The sequence below is a fragment of the Nerophis lumbriciformis genome, linkage group LG30, assembly GCF_033978685.3.
Source record: "Nerophis lumbriciformis linkage group LG30, RoL_Nlum_v2.1, whole genome shotgun sequence".
Lineage (NCBI taxonomy): Eukaryota > Metazoa > Chordata > Actinopteri > Syngnathiformes > Syngnathidae > Nerophis > Nerophis lumbriciformis.
In genome coordinates, this window is record NC_084577.2 from 10737574 (window position 1) to 10763501 (window position 25928).

The 25928-nt window shown below is 42.2% G+C and overlaps 1 protein-coding gene and 1 long non-coding RNA gene across 2 annotated transcripts in view; both read right to left on the reverse strand.

Annotated features, from left to right (window-relative positions):
- Positions 1-283: 283 nt before the first annotated feature.
- Positions 284-10385, reverse strand: LOC140676724 (uncharacterized). The gene is made up of 3 exons (XR_012048618.1): positions 8087-10385; positions 7882-7996; positions 284-895 (listed from the first exon to the last, which is right to left on the reverse strand). It is a non-coding gene; the product is annotated as an uncharacterized lncRNA (long non-coding RNA).
- A 6953-nt stretch (positions 10386-17338) lies between these two features.
- ngef (neuronal guanine nucleotide exchange factor) overlaps positions 17339-25928 on the reverse strand; it is a 91649-nt gene continuing 83059 nt past the window's right edge. Inside the window, exons 13-15 of the mRNA XM_061925542.1 lie at positions 19466-19545; positions 19291-19395; positions 17339-19195 (exon numbers count right to left, since the gene is read on the reverse strand). Coding sequence (XP_061781526.1) covers positions 18951-19195; positions 19291-19395; positions 19466-19545 — 430 coding nt within the window. The 3' untranslated portion in view covers positions 17339-18950. The remainder of the gene's footprint in view (positions 19196-19290; positions 19396-19465; positions 19546-25928) is intronic.

Sequence of the window (25928 nt, forward strand, 5' to 3'; positions counted from 1 at the left end):
GCTGGAAACCACTGAGCTCCTGAGAGCGGCCCATTCTTTCACAAATGTTTGTAGAAACATGATTTTATACACCTGTGGCTTGGCAAAGTGATTAGGACACCTGATTCTGATAATTTGGATGGGTGGCCAAATACTTTTGGCAATATGGTGTATGTTAATCATATAAATACTAAGTGATTACAACAAAACTAAAAGACACCAAACGCATCAATTCAATTTGTTTTAATCAGTCCCTTAAGTAGTCCAGCTTGTGGCTATACAATTATAAAAGGATGTTGCTGAATAGACAATATGTCTAATATTTATTACTGTTTAAATATATTGGCACGCGCACACGCAAACACACACACACACACACACACACACACACACACACACACACACACACACACACACACACACACACACACACACACTGGTTATCACTTGGAATGGGGACCAAGTTTTTGATCATCACTTGTGGAGACAAGGGAAAAAATATATTAGTTTTAACTAAGGATGGATACCATACAGAATTATAGTACTATTAATGCCAGGATAACACATGTTTCACTTTTCAACAAAACTCATTTAAACTTTAATTTTTACTTTTTATTTTGAACAACATTGAACATAAATAACATAAAAAAACGGTTCTACTTAACCAGTCTTGCTGATTATCTCTTAATCTACTATTTTAGCTGCAATCTCCCTTTGTAGGCCGTAATGCGGTTGTACACATAGAACTTCAATGCTTGTCATTCCTGGTTTTGGAGAGCTTCCGGTTCGGCCCTCAAACATTTTAAACAGTCACTCTTTCCTGGTACAATACCAGAAGGGATGAATCGCTTCATGTGCTTCTCGACAGCCTTCACCTCTTTCTGTGTCCAGGGTCGCCTTTTCTGGGCAGCTTTACCTGCAAGTGACCATACAAAATATGTGTATGGAAATTAAAAAAAATAAAAGAAGATTACGAAATTAAGTTATACATTGAGTTGAGTTGTTGTATTTCATATGATGAGTAAGATTATTTTGAGAATGAATGAATATTGGATGGATGAATAAATTCAGAATATTCTTCTTCTTTGTGTTTTGTAAGCACTTTAAGTTTGAAGAGTTTCTTGAAGTGGATCATATTAGTACATTGTTTGATTGCTTTGCTTAATCCATTCCATAATTTAATTCCACATACTTTGCAGCAAAATATAGAAAGTCTGCAATCTCACAAAAACATCAGAAATAATGAAGCCACTGAAATGGGCAAACAAATAAAGATCCTTCAAGAAGACAACAACATGCTGAGGAATATCATAGATGAAATGGATCAGGATAAACGGATGAATGATATCATCGTGACAGGGCACCGAATTAAACCAAGATCCTATGCGAAAGCTGTGAATAATGAAGGTGAACCAGATGAAATGGATATGGTCTCAGCAGAACAGCAAGTGGTCAACTTTCTGCAATCAAAAGAAATTGAAATTGACATCAATACCATCGAAACATGCATCCCACTGAACGGAAGAAACAACAACGCCACTCCAGTCGTGCTCGTGAAACTTGTAAACAGAAAATCTAAAATGGCATTGCTGAGACAGGGAAAGAAGCTGAAGGGAACAAATGTGTACATGAATGAGCATCTCACAAAACGTAATGCTGGAATCGCCAAGAAAGCACGCGACTTGAGAAAGGAGGGAAAAATCCAGGGAACTTGGAGCGCCAACTGTAAAATCTACATCAAGCTGAATGGAGGTCCAGAAGCAAGAGTACTTGCTGTCCATGACATCAAGGACCTGGACAATTATTAAAGTTTACACAGCTTCCACAACAACGATGATAATGGACTCTGACAGAAAACAAGCACCTAAATTCAGCATCAACACTACTATGTTCCAAGGGACGACTAAACAAGAGGACCTAGATTCAGGATTGGATCCACCTACACTTATAGGGATTATTGAAACAACATCAAAGATTGTTGAACAAGAAAACATGGAACTAAAAAATTTCTGCAACAAAGATCACAAAAACCAGTATTTGGAAAATGATATAGATCCAGATACAAATTTTTTCTCCCACTTCAGTAATAATTGTTTTTATTATACGGATGATCAATATAACAGCAACATTAAATGTGATAACAAATTGTCAATTATTCATTTTAATAGCAGAAGCTTGTATGCAAACTACAACAATATTAAGAACGTTTTGGAACACATCAACGAACCCTTCAAAGTGATTGCTGTCACGGAAACATGGATTGATGATAAAAAAGGAATAGATTTTGATCTGGATGGATACGAACTAAACTACATCAACAGAAACAACAAAAATGGAGGAGGAGTAGCTGTGTACGTGATGAAGAACCTGAACTACAAAGTGGTAAAAAACATGTCATTTGCTATAGATAATATCTTAGAATGTATAACAATTGAAATATGTCAGGAAAAAAAGCAAAAACATATTCATCAGTTGTATATATAGATCACCTAAGTCAAGTATAGAAACATTTGAAGAATGGATCAAGGCTACTTACATGGACAATGGTCAAAGAATAATTTTCTTATGTGGTGACTTTAATATTGACTTATTGAACCCTAACAAGCAAAAGTCTATTGACGACTTCATTGATACAATGTACAGCATCAGTTTATATCCTAAAATCACAAAGCCAAGCAGAATTACAGGACACTGTGCCACGCTTATTGATAATATTTTTACCAATGATTTTGATAATAACACTACAAGTGGTCTACTTATAACCGATGTTAGTGATCATCTGCCAGTTTTTACAATATATGATGGAAACTACAAGAAGAACATGGAAGACAAAAGGACATTTCGAAGACTGTGCACAGAGAAGAGGATGATTGCTTTCAAAATTGAGCTACAAAAGCAAGATTGGGACAATGTGTACAATGAAAATGAGGTTGATGAAGCATATGAACATTTCTTAAACAAGTTCATAATACTTTATTACAAACATTGTCCATGGATACAACTCAGTAATAAGCAGAGAAAGAATAATCAACCATGGATGACAAAAGGATTAAAAAATGCTTGTAAGAAGAAGAATACACTATATAGGAAATTTATAGCACAAAGAACTACAGAGGCAGAAATTAAGTACAAAAAGTATAAAAACAAGTTAACATACATACTATGATTATGTAGAAAAGAATATTACAGTGAATTATTGGAGAAGAACAAAACTAATATGAGAGCAACATGGGGCATCCTCAATAGCATTATTAAAAATGGCACTAAGAGGGACTACCCTCAATACTTCTTAGACGGAAATAAAAAAAATGACAACATAAAGGAAGTAGTTGAAAGCTTCAATAATTATTTTGTAAATATTGGACCAAAATTGGAAGAAAGGATTCCAGACCCAGTTTCAATTGAGGACTATAATGATACCATAGAGCGAAATCCCAACTCCATGTTCCTCAGTAATGTGACACAGGAGGAAATAGTTACAATCGTGAAAAAATGTAAATCTAAGACTTCAACTGATTGTAATGAAATTGATATGGAAACGATAAAAAAGGTTATTGAAGAGATCTCAGGAACATTAATGTATATTAGTAACCTATCATTTCAAACAGGTACATTTCCAAACAAAATGAAAATAGCTAAAGTTGCACCAATTTACAAGACTGGCGATAAACATGAATTTACAAATTATAGACCTGTTTCCTTACTTTCACAATTTTCTAAAATCATTGAAAAACTGTTCAATACCAGATTAGAGAGTTTCATAAATAAAAATAGAATACTCGAAGAAAATCAATATAGATACGAGCTAATGTTTCAACTTCGATGGCTTTAATTGAAATTACAGAAGAAATTACCAATGCTATAGATAATAAAAAATGTGCGGCAGCAGTTTTTATGGATCTAACTAAAGCATTTGACACAATTAATCACAATATTTTAATCAAAAAACTAGAACGATATGGCATCAGAGGGTTAGTCTTAAACTGGATAAGAAGTTATCTAATGAACAGGAAACAATACGTGAAGGTAGGCGAACACACCTCTACAACGCTAAATATATCCTGTGGTGTACCTCAGGGATCAATACTAGGACCTAAATTATTCAATCTATATATAAATGACATTTGTAAAGTTACAAAAGATTTAAAGTTAGTATTATTTGCGGATGATACAACAGCGTTTTGTTCAGGAGAGAACACACAGAAGATACTACAAATAATAACAGAAGAAATTAACAAATTAAAAAGATGGTTTGACAAAAACAGACTATCGTTGAATCTCAGTAAAACTAAAATAATGCTATTTGGTAACAGTAGAAGAGAAAGTCAAACACAAATACAAATAGACGGAATAGAAATTGAAAGAGTAAATGAAACCAAATTTCTTGGTATAATGATTGATGATAAATTGAACTGGAAATCTCACGTAAAAAATATACAACATAAAGTAGCAAGAAACACGTCAATAATGAATAAAGCAAAACATGTTCTAGACAAAAAATCACTTCATATTCTCTACTGCTCACTAGTGTTACCATATCTGAGTTATTGTGCAGAAATATGGGGAAATAACTACAAAAGTACACTTCATTCATTAACGGTGTTACAAAAAAGATCAGTTAGAATAATACATAATGTTGGATATAGAGAACACACAAATCCTTTATTTATTGAATCAAAGATACTGAAATTCTACGACATAGTGAATTTGCAAACAGCTAAAATTATACACAAAGCAAACTATAACCTGCTACCCAAGAATATACAACAATTCTTCTCAAAAAAAGAGGAGAAATATAATCTTAGGGAGAAATGTAATTTAAAACATTTGTATGCACGTACAACACTTAAGACCTTCAGTATATCAGTATGTGGAATTAAATTATGGAATGGATTAAGCAAAGCAATCAAACAATGTACTAATATGATCCACTTCAAGAAACTCTTCAAACTTAAAGTGTTTACAAAGTACAAAGAAGAAGAACCATGATAAACATTCTGAATTTATTTAACTCATCCATTCTTTCATTCTTTCACTCACAAAACCATCTTACTTATCTCAACATATGAAATGTAACTTACTTCACCAATTATCATTTATTTACTTATTTTATTGTGATTACTTATGGAGTATATTGTGAATAAATTGAGAACAGGAAGTGAACAAAAGTTTTGCAACTGTTATGTAAAAGAAAAGGGGTAGGATTAAATAAGCTGTGCTTCTTCCTACTCCTTTTCGAACATGTTGAAAAGAGAAACTGGAGATTGTGATGTATCATGTTATATACTTGCATGTTCGAAATAAACTCAAACTCAACTCAACTCAACTCAGATATACTGAAAGTCTTAAGTGTTGTACGTGCATACACATATTTTAAATTACATTTTTCTCTAAGAATTCAGGAGGAACAGTGTGGTTTTCGTCCTGGTCGTGGAACTGTGGACCAGCTCTATACTCTCGGCAGGGTCCTTGAGGGTGCATGGGAGTTTGCCCAACCAGTCTACATGTGTTTTGTGGACTTGGAGAAGGAATTCGACCGTGTCCCTCGGGAAGTCCTGTGGGGAGTGCTCAGAGAGTATGGGGTATCGGACTGTCTGATTGTGGCAGTCCGCTCCCTGTATGCTCAGTGCCAGAGCTTGGTCCGCATTGCCGGCAGTAAGTCGGACACGTTTCCAGTGAGGGTTGGACTCCGCCAAGGCTGCCCTTTGTCACCTTTGTTCATAACTTTTATGGACAGAATTTCTAGGCGCAGTTAAGGCGTTGAGGGGATCTGGTTTGGTGGCTGCAGGATTAGGTCTCTGCTTTTTGCAGATGATGTGGTCCTGATGGCTTCATCTGGCCAGGATCTTCAGCTCTCACTGGATCGGTTCGCAGCCGAGTGTGAAGCGACTGGGATGAGAATCAGCACCTCCAAGTCCGAGTCCATGGTTCTCGCCCGGAAAAGGGTGGAGTGCCATCTCCGGGTTGGGGAGGAGATCTTGCCCCAAGTGGAGGAGTTCAAGTACCTCGGAGTCTTGTTCACGAGTGAGGGAAGAGTGGATCGTGAGATCGACAGGCGGATCGGTGCGGCGTCTTCAGTAATGCGGACGCTGTATCGATCCGTTGTGGTGAAGAAGGAGCTGAGCCGGAAGGCAAAGCTCTCAATTTACCGGTCGATCTACGTTCCCATCCTCACCTATGGTCATGAGCTTTGGGTTATGACCAAAAGGACAAGATCACGGGTACAAGCGGCCGAAATGAGTTTCCTCCGCCGGGTGGCAGGGCTCTCCCTTAGAGATAGGGTGAGAAGCTCTGCCATCCGGGGGGAGCTCAAAGTAAAGCCGCTGCTCCTCCACATCGAGAGGAGCCAGATGAGGTGGTTCGAGCATCTGGTCAGGATGCCACCCGAACGCCTCCCTAGGGAGGTGTTTAGGGCACGTCCGACCGGTAGGAGGCCGTGGGGAAGACCCAGGACACGTTGGGAAGACTATGTCTCCCGGCTGGCCTGGGAATGCCTCGGGGTCCCACAGGAAGAGCTGGACGAAGTGGCTGGGGAGAGGAAAGTCTGGGCTTCCCTGCTTAGGCTGCTGCCCCCGCGACCCGACCTCGGATAAGCGGAAGAAGATGGATGGATGGATGGATGGATTTTCTCTAAGATTATATTTCTCCTCTTTTGTTGAGAAGTTGTATATTGTTGTATATTCTTGGGTAGCAGGTTATAGTTAGCTTTGTGTATAATTTTAGCTGTTTGCAAATTCACTATATTGTGGAATTTCAGCATCTTTGATTCAATAAATAAAGGATTTGTATGTTCTCTACATCCAACATTAAGTAATATTCTAACTCAGTGATTCTTAACCTGGGTTCGATCGAACCCTAGGGGTCCGGTAAGTCGGCCTCAGGGGTTCGGCGGAGCCTCCGCCGCGGAGGTCAAGACACACCCGACCCCTCGTGTAAATAAAAACTTCTCCCTATCGGCGTATTATGGATACCCCCAAACAATGTTCCCTCTAATTTTCCATATGCGTGAACAAATGCAAAAACTCCTTGAGCATTCAGTGAAGCACATGTGAGCGACGTTAGACGTGCACATGCACTGTGGCCACATCAGCAGCACACCAGTCCCAAAACTGACTAAATAACAAGTTAAATGTTTTATTATTAAAATCAAATGACAGCAGTCATTTCCATGAGATTATTTTCTAATATAAGTGTTTTGGCCCACTTGCAATGACAATAACAAAAAATATTGTTTTTCATATTGTATGTCTGGGTGGGGTTCTTGCTTTGGAAATAATTTGTACCCCTTTCAGACATTGCATTTAGTTCCCACTAAAACATTCACATGTTACACAATAAGATGCAAACATGGGATCATGTGTACATTCCTGTAACTTTGTTTGTAAAATATATCTTTATTAGTATTTTTTAATATAATAACATAATTTCATGGTTAATATTTGTAAATTTAGATAAAATTAAGAACAAAAACATTTTATTGTTCACTAAAGAATGGTTCGGTGAATGAAACTGGTGGGGTTCGGTACCTCCAACAAGGTTAAGAACCACTATTCTAACTGATCTTTTTTGTAGCACCGTTAGTGAATGAAGTGTACTTTTGTAGTTATTTCCCCATATTTCTACACAGTAACTCAGATATGGTAACACTAGTGAGCAGTAGAGAATATGAAGTGATTTTTGGTCTACAACATGTTTTGCTTTATTCATTATTGACGTGTTTCTTGCTACTTTATGTTGTTTATCTTTTACATGAGATTTCCAGTTCAATTTATCATCAATCATTATACCTAGATTTTTGGTTTCATTTACTCTTTCAATTTCTTTGCTTATAATTGAGTTCAAACCAAACACAATGATGGAAAAAAAATATAGACAAAGGAAACAACAAAGATGACAACATACCATTGGAAGAATGTCTCACTGATGTCGTGATGATGCATCCCTGTCTTTTGAAAGTTGTGTCAGTCTCTTGGGGGGCGGGATGTGCTAATCCTCAGTGGCTGGACATGAACATCTTCTGTGGGTTTAATGTAATAAACATTCAGTGTCATGCTTTCCATAGGCCACATTTAAAAAAACCACAAAAATGAGTATTGACATAACATACCATTGTTAGGACATGAATAGTGTTCTTCCTCTCTGGTGAGATCTTCCTCTTCAGTTTCCAAAACACATTCTGTGGTACACATAACATGTTAAGCTTATAATTGAGTTCAAACCAAACAAACAACAAAGATGACAACTTACCATTTGGACCAATTGTGATTTCATCCAAGTTTTTTCCATGGAACTCAAATAATCGACCTTGCTCGAGTGCCATCAAAAAGTTGGCCAGCTGGTCCATCTCTGTGTCTGTCATGTTTAGCACAGTTGAAAGGGTGGCAGCATGTTTTCGTAGTTTCGTGGATGTAAGTGACACAGGACACTTTGCATGACATACTTTTGCATAGTCTCGTATGCAGTCAGATCCACAGAAATGTGTCATCGCTGTGGGTCTTGCAAACAGGTAAGTGTTGTCTTTAAGAACCCCACAAGTTTCCCTGTACTTAACGAGAAGTTCTAATGCACACACCATTTTTGGAGTCAAGAGAATAGGAACAGGTCTGCCTCGTTTTCCCCTGATGACAATCCTTGAAAAATGTCTGCAGAGTTTCTCTCCCCTTCAGAGAGAGCCCAATCAACATCTTCATGAGGATCAGTTGTGTGTCTTGACAAAAAAGCCAACAAGGGCATGGCTGCTACCTCTCCTTCTCTTCGTCTGTTAAAAAGGATGATCTGTGTCAAACATACTTTTGTCAGGTCTTACCAGTCCTTTGTGGAATAATTTTCAGATAGCACACTGCTACACTCATCATGCATTTGACTGAGAAACTGATGCATTTTTTGAACATCCTCAGTGAAGGGCATACGTTGTGGTACAATCCACTTTTCTTCGGCTATGTTCCTCAGGGCTGTTGCAGAGATCAACTCGTTCCACTTCTCACGATGGACATCTTGAAACTGAGTGGCATTCCCTACCAACTCTTCATTGTTGTTTATCAAACCTTGTGCTTTCAAGAGTTTGCTGACTTTAACCAGGGAATTTCCAAGTTTAGATGCCAGTGATGGAATGCAGAATTTGTTAGTGTCACTATCATAGCCACAAGTACATTTGACAGCTTTGACCATCTCCAAGTAGTTCTTAGATTTACAAAATCCTCATTTTTTTTCAAGGTAGTTACTCTCCTGGCGTTATGAATCAGTCTTCCTAATTCCCGCATCTTCTCTCCAACACATTGTTGATTTTTTGCTGACATACCACTTTTGTTCAACAGGTGCTGCCCAACATCTGTGATGACATGGTCATCTTTTATTATTTCTGTGATTGGATCAGGAATCATGACACTTATTACTCCCCACAGTTGTTTGGATACACTTGAAGGCACAGGCCGATATGTGCACATGGACTGGACACGGTTCTTTCCTGGTTTTGGGGTGACTGATGAAGGTTTGAGGCGACAACTTTGCATGTGTCTCCACAGTACCTGGTAAACTGTTTCTGGTAAACAATCATTGGCAATGTGCACAGTGCATAAAATAATTTCCTTTAGCTTCTTTAGGTGGTCGTTTGAATAGCACAAGTTCACCCTTTCCTGACTCCATAATAGCAGCATTGTGAGCATAGTTCCCTTTATTACGAATATTCTTTAGCGGTTTCTTTCTCTCCATGGAACTCGTTGGAAAGCTAAGAGCTGTGGCTACTTCCAATCTGTTTTTGTGTGCACTTTCTAGATGTCTTACCAGCTTGGCATAAGGCTTACTGCAATACAAGCAATAATGTATTTTGTTGTAAACTCTTTTTCCGTGTTTTTTAATGGGAGCGCAAACAACTACGGTGTCAATTGTTTCCTGACTTGAGCAGTATTCCTCTGTTCTAGTGACATCAGGTGTTATGCTGTTTATGTCCAAGTCCATGTGGTCTACTGTACATATGTCTTTCATCTAAAATGTGTGAAACAAAATCAATGTGAAGTTTTTAAAATATCCTTAATCTCCAATGTCCATCATAACTATACATATAACTTCTTAAAAGTCCTCATAGACAACCAATTAGCATTCAATTAGAGCTACTTTGACTATAAACCAGTCCAAATGCCAAAAAAAACCCACAAAGTGATTCACAAGCTTTTTTTGGAGCAAGGCTCATGTTCTTAATTAAATGCACCCGTTGGAAAAGGTTTGCTTTACTGCTAATTTTTTGGCTTAACTTGGTCATAAACACATTAATCTTCTACAAATGATAGTCAATAACCTCCATTTATAAGAAAGATGTGCTTACCTTTTGGTTCAAAAAGATTATTTTCGTGTCTTGTCAGCCGACATGTCCCGCACTGCAGACGACCTTCCTGCACTGCGCGCACACTTCCTTCGTTTGGTGCACCAGGTGTAAATTGTTAAGTAATCAATGAAGGAACAGCGAGTGCAGTACCAGCTGCAGCCCTATTAGAGGGCTGCTGTGCAAATGTCTCACACTCAAACTAACCAGTAAACATGTTTTATGAGGGGGAAAAAAAAGCTTAAAAATCACTTAGGCATCTCCAGAATGGATCTGACTATTACTTAAAAAGGTTTCCCTTTAGGGGACCTGTTTTTTTGTCCCCATAACGTCAAAGGCCCCTAAAGTGACTTTGTAAACAGAGTGACGTCCCCAATAAGTAAGCATTGCCAGAACACACACACACACACACACACACACACACACACACACACACACACACACACACACACTTAGACGGGAAGTAGGATTCTCTGTCCATCGTCTGTCTTTGCAGCGCAAGTATTGATCCTTGCATACAATGGAGCCTGCTGTAATTCTGTATAATAAAGCATTGCAATGCTATACCAGTTATTTGGTTTCATCACAGTACACTAACACATTACTGGATTGTAAAAGTTTGAAAGCTTTTTCTAACTTTTGTCCCCATTGTTCTTCCTTCCAAAATAATGTATGTACAGGTGACAATAATTTTGTCAAGATTGCCAGGAATTTATTGTAAAGGGTCAACTGTCCTAAAAATTATTTTTAGCTCCGATGGACGTGGGCGTGGGTGTCTCTTATGGTCCTGTCACCTTTGATGAAAACAGATGCAATCCTGTCTTGTCTACTTTATGTCCTAAGAGTGTCACTTCTTCTGCCATAAATTGACCCTTTTTTTCCTATTTAGGCAAAGTCCTGCATCCTTAGTCGCTGCAGACTTTATCCAATGTTTGACAGGTGATATTTATCATCTTTTCTCGTGAGAATGATGTCATCCAGATACACTGCAACCTTTTCCAGTCCCTGCAGTACACCCTGCATGGTACACTGAAGATGGCTGGACTGGAACTCACCCCAAAAGATAATTTTGTGTATGTGAACAGTCCCTTCTGCCTGTTTACTGTAATATTTTTTTTTGTTTACTGTAATATATTTTCTTGATTCCTCCTCCATGTTGAAACGCATAGCTCGTGTCTAACTTGGTTTATTTCTCTCCTCCCTGTTACGGCTCAGGCTCCTGCCAACGCCGCTCATCCGTCTGTGCGCACCTCGGGACACGCCCACGGGTGCGCACATCCAGGGACGCGCGCCCGCCCTGCAGCAGCCACCAGCTGCAATCACTCACCGGCAATCTGCACACCTGGAACTGATGAGGGCGAGCTGGTTATAAGACCAGTGGACCCTAGGATCGGCGCGGGAACTTAGTTCTCTCATGGTGTACCTGTTTACCTTCCGTTGCCCTGGATTTTGACTGCCTCCCTCGTTTCCTTGACTCCTCGCTTGCCCCTGGACTTTGACGCCTCTCTCTCGCCCCCGATCACCTGCCTGCCCCATGGACTGCCTCGTTTGCGCTCGTCAACACTTGGTAACACACTTCAGCTAACTACACACATAGTCTTACACCACACACTCTTGTATTCTAGTTCCCACTCAATTTCCTTAGTTCAGTAGTGTTGTTTATTATTATTTATATACATATTGACGATATATAATAAATAATTGTATATACTGCCCCCTGGTGTCTGTTTGCCGTCACCTCCCCTTAGTCTAAACATTAGACAGGCTTCCATTCTTGGAATGGTGTATTGCTCAATGGGAGAGATTTTGTTTACTGTGAGCTTGTAGTCTCCACAAATCCTAACGTGTGTCTAGTTTTAAAACAATTGGTTCAGCCCATTCAGAAAATGTCATTAGTTCTATAATCATTTATTTCAAAAGCTTGTCTTTCTCCAGCTATACATATTGTAGCGTTGGACGGGTTAACAAATGTCTTTGCTTGAAGATGTCGAGAAATGCTGACTCACTGTACGATCATTACACTTTAATAATCACGTTAATTTTAGACACACCCACACAAGTGAAAGCAAAGCATACTTAGTCAACAACCACACATGTCACACTGAGGGTGGCCGTATAAACAACTTTAACACAGTCACAAACATGCACCACACTGTGAACCCACACCAAACAAGAACGACAAACACATTTCGGGAGAACATCCGCACCGCAACACAACATAAACACAACAGAACAAATACCCAGAATCCTTTGCAGCACTAACTCTTCCGGGATGCTACAATATATATTTTTTTAAATTGCAAAACCTACCGACCTTGACTTGTAGAAGCGGGTTGTGGCATCACTAACTAGATTTATTTTTGCTGTGAAACCCTTCAAATCCCCACTTCTTCCATTTCTTACACTTTGTCAAGTACTTCTTCTTGTAGCGTGTCTCTTCTTTCTATCTTGTGTGCAGGTTGCCAGTCCACTTTGAGTGCTTTAATCAAACCTCTGCCTAGTAGACTTATCCCTGAACCTTTGACTACTACTGCTGCCAAAATTTTCTCAATGCCTTAACGTTCCACTTTGACTTTTGATGCACCCTATACAGGAAACTTGTGACCACTGCATGTTCTCATATTTTACTGCACTTATAGTTTAGGTTCATCAGTATCACTGAATCGCTTTTAAAAATGCTTTATCTGACATTAGTGTCCCCACAGCCTGTGTCTACTTCATAGTTTACTTTTTTCCCATTTATTTTTAGCTCTTTTTTTATGGCCTCTCTCCAGGGAATGACTTTCTCTTCATTTACATTGTCCTGTGATTGTCTCTAATATTGTGAAAATTTTCCCCAACTTACTATCACTCCTCTCCTCTTGCATATGTGTCTTTCTTTCCTTGTTGCTTTTCTAACCCCTAAAGTTCTTAGTCTTTTTGTGTGCTACACTTTATCCTAATTGAGTGATGTAACACGATTCCAATCATATTTAACATTTTCTTCGGTGAACATTTTCAAGTTTGCACATTTTCTAATCAAAACAAAATAGCAAACTAGCCAAAAACTGGGGTAAATTTGCAGTGACAAAATTTAACAAACAAAGTAACGTAACGTTTGTGTGTACATAAATGCAGTGCCAAGTATTCAATGACAGAGGTGCACCATGACAGTCTGGCATTGTTTTATTGTTCAGTGGTAACTCCCCTTTACGCTTGAGAAAGAAAAAGAAGAAATAACAATGGACCAAATTCAGACCATTTTACTTTTACTTTTTTGTGAGCATTTATTTACATATTAAGAAATATATATATTAATTTTGTCATTTTGACTTCAAACATTGAATGTTTTCATTTTTGTACACATACAAAAATATATAGGCCTTTACAATCATGCTGGTTCACACTTCATAGTACAAACGTACATTCTATACATTTACATTGAATACTAGAGGATGTGAGCTGGGCGGCAGCCGAGGGCAGGGCACTTGGCGGTCCGATCCTCGGCTACATAAGCTGGCTCTTGGGACGTGGAACGTCACTTCGCTGGTGGGGAAGGAGCCTGAGCTAGTGCGTGAGGTGGAGAAGTTCCGGCTAGATATAGTCGGACTCACTTCGACGCACAGCAAGGGCTCTGAAACCACTTCTCTTGAGAGGGGCTGGACTCTCTTCCACTCTGGCGTTGCCGGCAGTGAGAGGCGACGGGCTGGGGTGGCAATTCTTGTTGCCCCTCGGCTCAAAGCCTGCACGTTGGAGTTCAACCCGGTGGACGAGAGGGTAGCTTCCCTCCGCCTTCGGGTGGGGGGACGGGTCCTGACTGTTGTTTGCGTTTACGCGCCAAACGTCAGCTCAGAGTACCCACCCTTTTTGGATTCACTCGAGGGAGTACTGGAGAGTGCTCCCCCGGGTGATTCCCTCGTTCTACTGGGGGACTTCAACGCTCATGTTGGCAGCGACAGTGAAACCTGGAGAGGTGTGATTGGGAAGAATGGCCGCCCGGATCTGAACCCGAGTGGTGTTCTGTTATTGGACTTTTGTGCTCGTCACAGATTGTCGATAACAAACACCATGTTCAAACATAAGGGTGTCCATATGTACACTTGGCACCAGGACACCCTAGGCCGCAGTTCCATGATCGACTTTGTAGTTGTGTCATTGGATTTGCGGTCTCATGTTTTGGACACTCGGGTGAAGAGAGGAGCGGAGCTTTCTACCGATCACCACCTGGTGGTGAGTTGGCTGCGATGGTGGGGGAGGATGCCGGACAGACCTGGCAGGCCCAAAGACATTGTGAGGGTTTGCTGGGAACGCCTGGCAGAGTCTCCTGTCAGAGAGAGTTTCAATTCCCACCTCCGGAAGAACTTTGAACATGTCACGAGGGAGGTGCTGGACATTGAGTCCGAGTGGACGATGTTCCGTACCTCTGTTGTCGAGGCAGCCGATTGGAGCTGTGGCCGCAAGGTAGTTGGTGCCTGTCGTGGCGGTAATCCTAGAACCCGTTGGTGGACGCCGGCGGTAAGGGATGCCGTCAGGCTGAAGAAGGAGTCCTATCGGGTTCTTTTGGCTCATGGGACTCCTGAGGCAGCAGACAGGTACCGACAGGCCAAGCGATGTGCGGCTTCAGCGGTCGCGGAGGCAAAAACTCGGACATGGGAGGAGTTCGGGGAGGCCATGGAAAAAGACTTCCGGACGGCTTCGAAGCAATTCTGGACCACCATCTGCCGCCTCAGGAACGGGAAGCAGTGCAGTCAACACCGTGTATGGTGGGGATGGTGCTCTGCTGACCTCAACTGCGGATGTTGTGGATCGGTGGAGGTAATACTTCGAAGACCTCCTCAATCCTACCAGCACGTCTTCCTATGAGGAAGCAGGGCCTGGGGAATATGTGGTGGGCTCTCCTATTTCTGGGGCTGAGGTTGCCGAGGTAGTTAAAAAGCTCCTCGGTGGCAAGGCCCCGGGGGTGGATGAGATCCGCCCGGAGTTCCTTAAGGCTCTGGATGTTGCGGAGCTGTCTTGGTTGACAAGACTCTGCAACATCGCGTGGACATCGGGGGCGGTACCTCTGGATTGGCAGACCGGGGTGGTGGTTCCTCTCTTTAAGAAGGGGAACCGGAGGGTGTGTTCCAACTATCGTGGGATCACACTCCTCAGCCTTCCCGGTAAAGTCTATTCAGGTGTACTGGAGAGGAGGCTACGCCGGATAGTCGAACCTCGGATTCAGGAGGAACAGTGTGGTCTTCGTCCTGGTCGTGGAACTGTGGACCAGCTCTATACTCTCGGCAGGGTCCTTGAGGGTGCATGGGAGTTTGCCCAACCAGCCTACATGTGCTTTGTGGACTTGGAGAAGGCATTCGACCGTGTACCCCGGGAAGTCCTGTGGGGAGTGCTCAGAGAGTATGGGGTATCGGACTGTCTTATTGTGGCAGTTCGCTCTCTGTATAATCAGTGTCAGAGCTTGGTCCGCATTGCCGGCAGTAAGTCGGACACGTTTCCAGTGAGGGTTGGACTCCGCCAAGGCTGCCCTTTGTCACCGATTCTGTTCATAACCTTTATGGACAGAATTTCTAGGCGCAGTCAGGGCGTTGAGGGGATCTGGTTTGGTGGCTGCAGGATTAGGTCTCTGCTATTTGCAGATGATGTGGTCCTGATGGCTTCCTCCGGCCAAGATCTTCAGCTCTCACTGGATCGGTTGGCAGCCGAGTGTGAAGCGACTGGGATGGGAATCAGCACCTCCAAGTCCGAGTCCATGGTTCTCTCCCGGAAAAGGGTGGAGTGCCATCTCCGGGTTGGGGAGGAGATCTTGCCCCAAGTGGAGGAGTTCAAGTACCTCGGAGTCTTGTTCACGAGTGGGGGAAGAGTGGATCGTGAGATCGACAGGCGGATCGGTGCGGCGTCTTCAGTAATGCGGACGCTGTATCGATCCGTTGTGGTGAAGAAGGAGCTGAGCCGGAAGGCAAAGCTCTCGATTTACCGGTCGATCTACGTTCCCATCCTCACCTATGGTCATGAGCTTTGGGTCATGACCGAAATGAGTTTCCTCTGCCGAGTGGCGGGGCTCTCCCTTAGAGATAGGGTGAGAAGCTCTGTCATTCGGGGGGAGCTCAAAGTAAAGCCGCTGCTCCTCCACATCGAGAGGAGCCAGATGAGGTGGTTCGGGCATCTGGTCAGGATGCCACCCGAACGCCTCCCTAGGAAGGTGTTTCGGGCACGTCCGACCAGTAGGAGGCCACGGGGAAGACCCAGGACACGCTGGGAAGACTATTTCTCCCGGCTGGCCTGGGAACGCCTCGGGATCCCCCGGAGGAGCTGGACGAAGTGGCTGGGGAGAGGGAAGTCTGGGCTTCCCTGCTTAAGCTGCCCCCCCCGCGACCCGACCTCGGATAAGCGAAAGAAGATGGATGGATGGATGGACTAGAGGATTTAATTTATGTGTCTAAGTATGTTTTGGTATTCAGTTAACTGTTGAGATAATAGTGACAAAGTGTTGTTCAACACAAGCTACTCTATGTGATGTTAGGTTAAGTTGGTTGTTTTCTTTTTGAAAATGGTAATATGTTTCACTCAATGCACCAAAACGATATTAGTCACTTAATTATGCCTAACTGACATACTGCATAAAGTGCATATTTCGTGCCACAACAAATTTATCAATCTATCCATTTTCTACCGCTTCTTCCTTTCAAGGTTGCGGGGGAGGCTGAAGAATTTGGGCGGGAGGCGGGCTACATCCTGGACAAGTCAACACCTCATCGCAAGGCCAACACAGATAGACAGGCAACATTCACACTCGCATTCAATTTAGTGTTGCCAATCAACCTATACACAGGTTCATGTATTTGTAGGTGGTAGGAAGCCAGAATACCCGCAGGGAACCTACGCAGTCACGGGGAAAACATGCAAACTCCACACAGAAAGACTCTGAACTCGGAAATCGAACCCAGGATATTCTTATTGTGAGGCACGATCACTAACCACTGCCACACTGTGCTCCCTCCAACAAATGTAAATAATGCAAAACAATTTACAGCTCTAGGATGTTGTTTATTTTACACCCAAAGTCAAACAGTCAATATGCTATGATTAATTATAAGAAACATTGTGTTGTCCTAAAGTCAATTGTTAATATTTTTTAAATAATTACTTGATAATATTTTTGTATTATTGACTGCAATGCTTTAATTTGGAGCTAAAGTTGTTTATATTTATTATATGCTATAATCGGTAAACAGCAGTTAGATGATGTCACTTCCGCTACATTACTTCCGGTTGGTTGACTTCCGGTATTCGTTCGAAAGCAAGTCATACATGTTGCGGTCTTCTGTAGTAATTTATTTCTGTTGCCATCCTACACAAAGCGGCGAAGAAGCAATGCCGTAAGTTGTCTTTAATAAGTTAACAACATGTCAGATACGTTAAAAAAAGTGTAATAGTGCCGATATGTTGACTATAATTGTCGAATTGGATACAATGTGTTCAAGTCATTCAGGCAGACGGGAGTCTCCCTCTGCTGGACATTTTGGGACATTACCGTTACATTTTCATATGTCATTGTAGACAAATATGTACACAGGCAATAAGTGTTTTTGTGTCTCTTTGTTCTTTTCAGTTTATCACCATCTTGTCTATGACGAATCGTCAAAAGTAAATGGTCAAACTTACAACGACGTTCTCTTCATTGACTCCGGTTTGGCTTGGTGTTGAGTGGCGTTTCTACACGTCTCACGAGAACACTAAAAACGTATTTTGTCAAAACCAATTCTTAGGGCTATTGTTTTTTGATTTTTTTTAATAATTAACAATCAAACAATAATCAAAGCTCTCATCAGTGAGTCATACATCAAAATTACATTTTGGGTCAAGTAACATTTCACTTGTTCTTTTTTACTATTAACTCATCATTGGCGTTCCTTGTTTTTATGTATTTTACAATGAAATGAATGAACTGGATCAAAGTTTTAAACTCTGTCCATACATCGGAGGGACGTTTACATTATTTTCACAATAAGTTAGTTGGAACACAATTTGGGGTATCGGCCATCTTAATCCCCAAAAAAGCTCTCGAGATAATTTTTATTCTTCATTTATCACGCACCGTGGTTAAAGGGCATATGAAACAAAAACCCTTTATTGCACATTTATGAGACATGCAACATGCCTCCAGTTGCTTTGATTGATCGGTAGCATACAGTGGGGAAAGTAAGTCTTAGACGCCCTGCTTATTTTGTTTAGTTTACCCCCTGACAATAATATGAACAGTTCATAATTTTGATGGAAGTTTATTGTAACAAAGATAGACAATGTAAAAAATAAACTTATGAATAAATACATTGTATAGATTAATTTGTATTAGATTGATTGAGAAAGCACAGAATGGTGTCAGAGGAACAAACAGCCCCAAAGCTTCATGTGTCTCAAATGTGTGACTAATGAATCAGTTAACTGTTGCCTCAACTTGCTTGAGATAATTATGAGTTATCTGTTGTCATTATGTTATTAATGTTCTGGACATATTTTGTAAGCGGGTAAATTTATGAAATTAGAATTTAAATATTAATTTTTCCCACTGTATGGTAATAGCCAAGCTATGACATTTCATTGGTCCGTGGTTTAATATTCAATGAACAAGATAGTTTTGTACAGTAGATAAATCACATGCATTATTTGGAAGCCAAATACTTTACTTGTTTTCCATCTGATCATTACATGAACTGAAGAAGTTGGAGAATTTTGGGTTGGGCCTCCCCCCTCTTAGGCCAGTCCTTCCTTCACTTTGGAAACCTGGTGCTCCCTCTTGAGCCAGATGAACTTTAAATATCTCTCTCAAGTTTTGAGCTCGGACCTCCTTACTCTGGATCTCCTCTACAAGTCGACTTGGGAACCAACCTTTTTCGCCATCATGAAGCCTTTCACCCATCATCCAGCCTAGATCAGAGAAACAAAAAAAATATGTTGACAAAACTGAATGTAAGAAAAATCTTTAAAAGTTAAATTAAAGGAAGATGTGTGCATGCATGCACCATCATCTGTCTTCTCCAAGAGATTCAAAACATCAGCCATCTCAATGGAAAGTTCATCCGGCTCCTGAGTGGCATAAGACTGAATACACTGCACCTGCAAACAATCTGGAAAACCCAATAAGTTCTGTGTAATATTTTCTTGCAGATTGCTTCATATTTAGGTGTATTGTCTCACCTGAGTCGTGTGCACAGGTAGACATAAACCGTGTGCGACGGTTGGGAGTCAGAGCACACATCCATCGAAGCTTATCACTCCTGTACACAGGATTCCATTGAGTGGTTCAGCCAAAAATATTATATATTTTTTGCTTTTTGTAAAGTATATAGAGTGTGACTTAACATGTTACTGTGTTTTAACCTTTTTTCAGCTCATTTTAGCTCAAATTCAGGTCTTACCCAGGAATAAAGCTTACAGGGATCATACTACCTGTGTGCTTGGTGTTTTGCCATGGTAACTCAAAAGACATTTATTTACAAAGTGTCTAAGAGTTACTTTGAGAAGCACAGGTTACTCTAGTCCATTAATTATGAACACATAGCTATTACAATTTGTACTTTTCAAGTAAAGAATACATCATGCAAGACTTGGGTGGGTGTTGGCAACCTTCGCATGGGCCATCCTGTTAGTATCCTTCCTCAAAGAACTACTTGCCAACAACAATCTAACAACAATCTAAAGGGCTGGTATGCCTGAGCTGAGCAGTAGCAAATGCTGGTCAATGAAATGGTCCAAAATAGGCATTTGTAACCACAATCACTTCAGCCAGCCAAACTCCCATCCTATGCGTTCTCATCGCGACAATGTTTTTACAGAATGGGGCGGGTGTGAAAGAGAGTCAATTAAGGTTCCAGCGGAGGACATCTTTAACTTGTACCATAGTGGTGTAAAGGACAACAGGTGGCTCTCCTATTGTGGCAGCAGATCTCACACAGACTGGCACTGGTTTGACTGAAGGGTCAAATCGTTAATGTCACTGTCATAGCGCTATAGCTGCAGATGATGAAGACAAGACACAGTTTTACACAAACCACAAAGCTACGATTTAAACATTCCCATCATCACCTCGTCATGTGGCGCTTCAATCATTGGCGAACCACCAATCACATCAACTACATTCTGGTCAGGTCTCGATTGGCGAGTTCTGTGCTGGACTCGCGTGCACATCGGAAGCTGATAATGCCCGCATCAGAAGATACTCTTGTTCACATTACCCTTCGTCTTTAGCTGCAGGCCACACCTCTGCCTAACCGCCAGAAGCGGATTGACATCTCGCCACTCAAACTCGATGCTGGAAACAAATTCTAGTTAGAGGTCCAAAATTAGTTCCAATTGCAGTCGAGTTAAGTGGTTCAGCAATTTTAGCAGGAATGGAACACGCTCAGGCTGGTAACGGCTGAGGTGGCCAGAGAACATCTCGGGTCAACTCGGCGACAACTTTGGGACTAGATCTCCAGCGACACTCTGGAACTTTCTGAGAAGGCAAGAGTAGCCCGCATGGAGGGTGCACCCAAATTTTGAACTCTTCGGCATTGCATCTCTAGGGCAATTTGGGTAGATTGGAATGCACATTGGTGTGCATTCGTAGAGCAGACGGAGGGGACAGCGGCGTGTGGCGACTTCCGCAAGCTTTTCCAACTGGTGAAGCAGGCTACCCAAAGCAGTACAGGTATCATTAAAACTGGTAAGCTCTTTATGGTATGCCGGTATGCTCTTTTTTGTTATTGCACAAGTACAAACCCCGTTTCCATATGAGTTGGGAAATTGTGTTGGATGTAAATATAAACAGAATACAATTATTTGCAAATCCTTTTCAACCCATATTCAATTGAATGCACTATAAAGACAAGATACTTGATGTTCAAACTCATAAACTTCATTTTTATTTTGCAAATAATAATTAACTTAGAATTTCATGGCTGCAACACAGGCCAAAGTAGTTGGGAAAGGGCATGTTCACCACTGTGTTACATGGCCTTTCCTTTTAACAACACTCAGTAAACGTTTGGGAACTGAGGAGACACATTTTTTAAGCTTCTCAGGTGGAATTCTTTCCCATTCTTGCTTGATGTACAGCTTAAGTTGTTCAACAGTCCGGGGGTCTCCGTTGTGGTGTTTTAGGCTTCATAATGTGCCCCACATTTTCAATGGGAGACAGGTCTGGACTACAGGCAGGCCAGTCTAGTACCCGCACTCTTTTACTATGAAGCCACATTGATGTAACACGTGGCTTGGCATTGTCTTGCTGAAATAAGCAGGGGCGTCCATGGTAATGTTGCTTGCATGGCAACATATGTTGCTCCAAAACCTGTATGTACCTTTCAGATGTGTAAGTTACCCATGTCTTGGGCACTAATACACCCCCATACCATCACAGATGCTGGCTTTTCAACTTTGCGCCTATAACAATCCGGATGGTTCTTTTCCTCTTTGGTCCGGAGGACACGACGTCCACAGTTTCCAAAAACAATTTGAAATGTGAACTCGTCAGACCACAGAACACTTTTCCACTTTGTATCAGTCCATCTTAGATGAGCTCAGGCCCAGCAAAGCCGACGGCGTTTCTGGGTGTTGTTGATAAACGGTTTTTCGCCTTGCATAGGAGAGTTTTAACTTGCACTTAGAGATGTAGCGACCAACTGTAGTTACTGACAGTGGGTTTCTGAAGTGTTCCTGAGCCCATGTGGTGATATCCTTTACACACTGATGTCGCTTGTTGATGCAGTACAGCCTGAGGGATCGAAGGTCACGGGCTTAGCTGCTTACGTGCAATGATTTCTCCAGATTCTCTGAACCCTTTGATGATATTACGGACCGTAGATGGTGAAATCCCTAAATTCCTTGCAATAGCTAGTTGAGAAAGGTTTTTCTTAAACTGTTCAACAATTTGCTCACGCATTTGTTGACAAAGTGGTGACCCTCGCCCCATCCTTGTTTGTGAATGACTGAGCATTTAATGGAATCTACTTTCATACCCAATCATGGCACCCACCTGTTCCCAATTTGCCTGTTCACCTGTGGGATGTTCCAAATAAGTGTTTGATGAGCATTCCTCAACTTTATCAGTATTTTTTGCAACCTTTCCTAACTTCTTTGTCACGTGTTGCTGGCATCAAATTCTAAAGTTAATGATTATTTGCAAAAAAAAAAAGTTTATCAGTTTGAACATCAAATATGTTGTCTTTGTAGCATATTCAACTAAATATGAGTTGAAAATGATTTGCAAATCATTGTATTCCGTTTATATTCTATCTAACACAATTTCTCAACTCATATGGAAACGGGGTTTGTACAACAAAATGTCATTTTCACCAAATACACGTTCAAGATTAGACAAATATTGCACACAACAAACAGGAACGGTGACGGGTCACCACTTACGGTGCCCCGTAAAATGTGGAAAAAAGGTAGAGGCTTGGTGGGGGAGGATGAGTAAAAAAAAAAAGTCAATCTCAGACTGGGTTTCTATATCTTTTTGGTTGTCTTCTACTCACAAATGCCACCCAATGGCACAAATGAAGAAATCCATCGACTGATGCAAAAAAGAAATAGAATGAGGCGGAACTTGAATGCCGACAGCCGAAAGAAGTGGCTGGCTATATCCAGAGAGGTCCAAGACAAGATACCCGAGGATGAGGAGGGCAGCTTGGCATAATGAACTTGAAAAGATTGCCGAAACTAAAGATACTAAGAAAGCCTGGTCCATAGTCAAATCCATCGATGGCAACGAACTGAAATATACCGGGAAGACGCTGATAAACAAGGGCAGAGAGCATGCCTTAGACGTAGCAAAAGCCAATGTCTTTAACAGCGAATATGCCACGGTGAGTGGGTGGAAGAGTGATAGGTCGAGCCGGAGGGCTGTACGAGAGCTTCGTAAAGATACTCTAAGACTTCTTATCTCCCCTCGGCAGTCACTGAAAGCTTGTTCACCCTCGAAGAACTCCAACATGCGCTGAAACAACTTAAACCAGGCAAGGCCACGGGTCCTGATGCTGTTGCTCCTGAAATGCTGAAACATCTAACCACAGCTGCTCTTCCTTTGTTGTTCCACCTCTTCAACTACAGCTGGCTTCAAAACAGGTGTCCTCAATCCTGGCGGGCAGCCGTCATCTTGCCGTTCCATAAGAAGGGGAAAGCCCCACAAATGGTCGGAAGCTACCGCCCCATCGCCTTAACGTCAACGATAGGAAAGACGTTCGAACGTATGCTTGCAAACCGTTTATCATGGTGGTTGGAGGAACACTCTTTTTAGCCCCTGGCAGGCAGGTTTTCGAAAAAGGTCGCTGAACCACTGATCAATGCCTGCGATTGTCCCAATTCATCATGGATGGGTTCCAGTCCAAGCCAAGTTAACGCTCCATTGCTACATTCTTCGACTTCAGCAAAGCGTATAATCAAGTGTGGTGAACACGACTGCTACAAAAAATGTTGGAGTTAGGCATCTCCTCCGGTTTGTGGAATGGGTGAAGACCTGGTTCACTAATCGACTAGCCAGGGTAAAAGTAAACGGAACGACTGGACGCTGCCGCACTTTCAAAGGTCTTCCACAAGGCTCAGTTCAGTCTCTTCTTTTTACAATTTTCATCAACGAGTACACAACACTTGTCTCTGGCGATGCTGATGATTTGGTGCTTGTCTGCAGCGGTCGTAATAAAGAAGAAGTTGCGGTTAGATTGCAGCCCGAAGTTGACAAGGGTGAAACGTGGAGTACACACTCAACACCTCCTAGACGGAAGTCACACTCTTCACCTGGATAATGTTGAATCATCGTGGTGCCCGAACATCATGATAGGAGGTACCCTCAATAAGAATACAACACCCACCTTCTTGGGGGTGAAATATGACCGTCAACTCACCTTTAATGAGCATGTCCGTCATGTGAGCCAAACCCTTCAACAACGGTCTAATCTTCTGCGAAAATTGTCGGGTACAACGTGGGGCTGGCAATCCTCTGATCTCTGTATGGTGTACATTGCAACCGTGAGAAGTGTGGCTAAATATGCTGCGCCCGCCGGGGCCCCATGGATCTCTGCTACCAATTTCTAACAGCTAAAGAGAGCTCAACTCAATGCAGCTAGAGCCATAAATAGCCAAGTCCGCTCCACCCCAAAGGACGCTATCCTCCATGAAGCCCATCTCCCACCTCTCTTTGCAAAGCTCACGATTGGGCGCGCCTTCCAATCGATGACAACAGACAACAATTTCTTAAAAAATCTGTCCCAAAGCGCCTTAAACGTGGAGACTGGCAAAACTCTACTACCCCTGTTTTATCCCAACTCAACCTATTGACAGGCCCAATGGAACCTGTACAAACCACTGATATCCAGTGGCCCCTGCCAGTTCCTCCCACTGCAATTTTTACTCCCATCCTCAAATCCTCATCCCCCATCCTCTTTCTATTATGGATCACAGATTTGTATTTTAAACCACCACAGATCCTATGCCCTCTGGAAAATGAGAGTCGAGATCGGGAAAAGGACAATCACTGTGATTTTACCTCCTTGGTAAATCATCGACGAAGCACCCGTGTTTCAGAGGTAATGTGATTCACTCGTGCCTCACAGCGATCGGAACAGAAGAAACAAGCCCCTGACTGGAAGGATAGACCGAAGATCAAAGATTTTCCTATTACTTCTACTCTCAGGAGACACTGAACTAAACCCTGGACCAGTAACCACCCGGTTAATGTTGTCTTGCCTGGCGAAGTCTAGCAGTGCCGTACCAACACCCATGGCCGTTGCTAATGACACCAAGGAAGCCAGCTTAACTGCGGGACCTCGTCGGAGCTATGCTAAAAACATTAGCTCTCCACCTCCGCCAGCCCTCACATGCTCATCACCACCCGAGCTCACCTGCGTTCCAGCGGATGGCGGCCCGGCGGCGGAGAAAGACAGCCCAGACACCGGTGAGGACAGCGGCTCGGCGGCGGACGGCGTAATGGCGGTGGACGACACCCCGGCCACCAGTGAGGACAGCTCCCCCCTGATCCTGACGGACAACACCGCGGCGCATGGACCCCCCCGCGGCTACACAGGCTTCAGGGGATTTTTTGTTCAACCCTGGTTGTTCTCAGCCTCACCGAAGCCTGCAAAAATACCCCCGTCCCCCCTACCTGGGTCCCCCCTCCAACTCCTCCCCTCCCCCATACATGGATCCCCCATCACCTGGCAGACGAACAATGGGCCTCTCTCCCCCGCCCCCAAGCCTCTCCTTCCAAACAGAGAATTGGACTCCACTGCAACAACCAACACGGTCATCCCACCATCTTCTGGACAATACGTGGACTCTGATGTTCTCTTTGGTTCCAGTGGGCTACACATTATCCACCTTAATGTGAACAGCCTCGCTGGAACCAAACAAGACCAAATCAGGGAAATGTTCCACAAAAACAAGGTAAAAATCCTATGTTTCTCTGAAACTAAATTAGATCAAAGTGTTCTGCATCAGAGATAGAGCTAGAAAACTTCTCAGTTATCAGAAAGGACAGGAATAAACATGGTGGGGGTGTTTGTATGTATATTCACCAGGATATAAAATACATAACTCGCACTGATCCCAACCACAATGCCCTTGAATCTGTGTGGGCGGAAATCGAATTCAAAAACGCTAAGCCGGTACTGATAGGGACTGTATACAG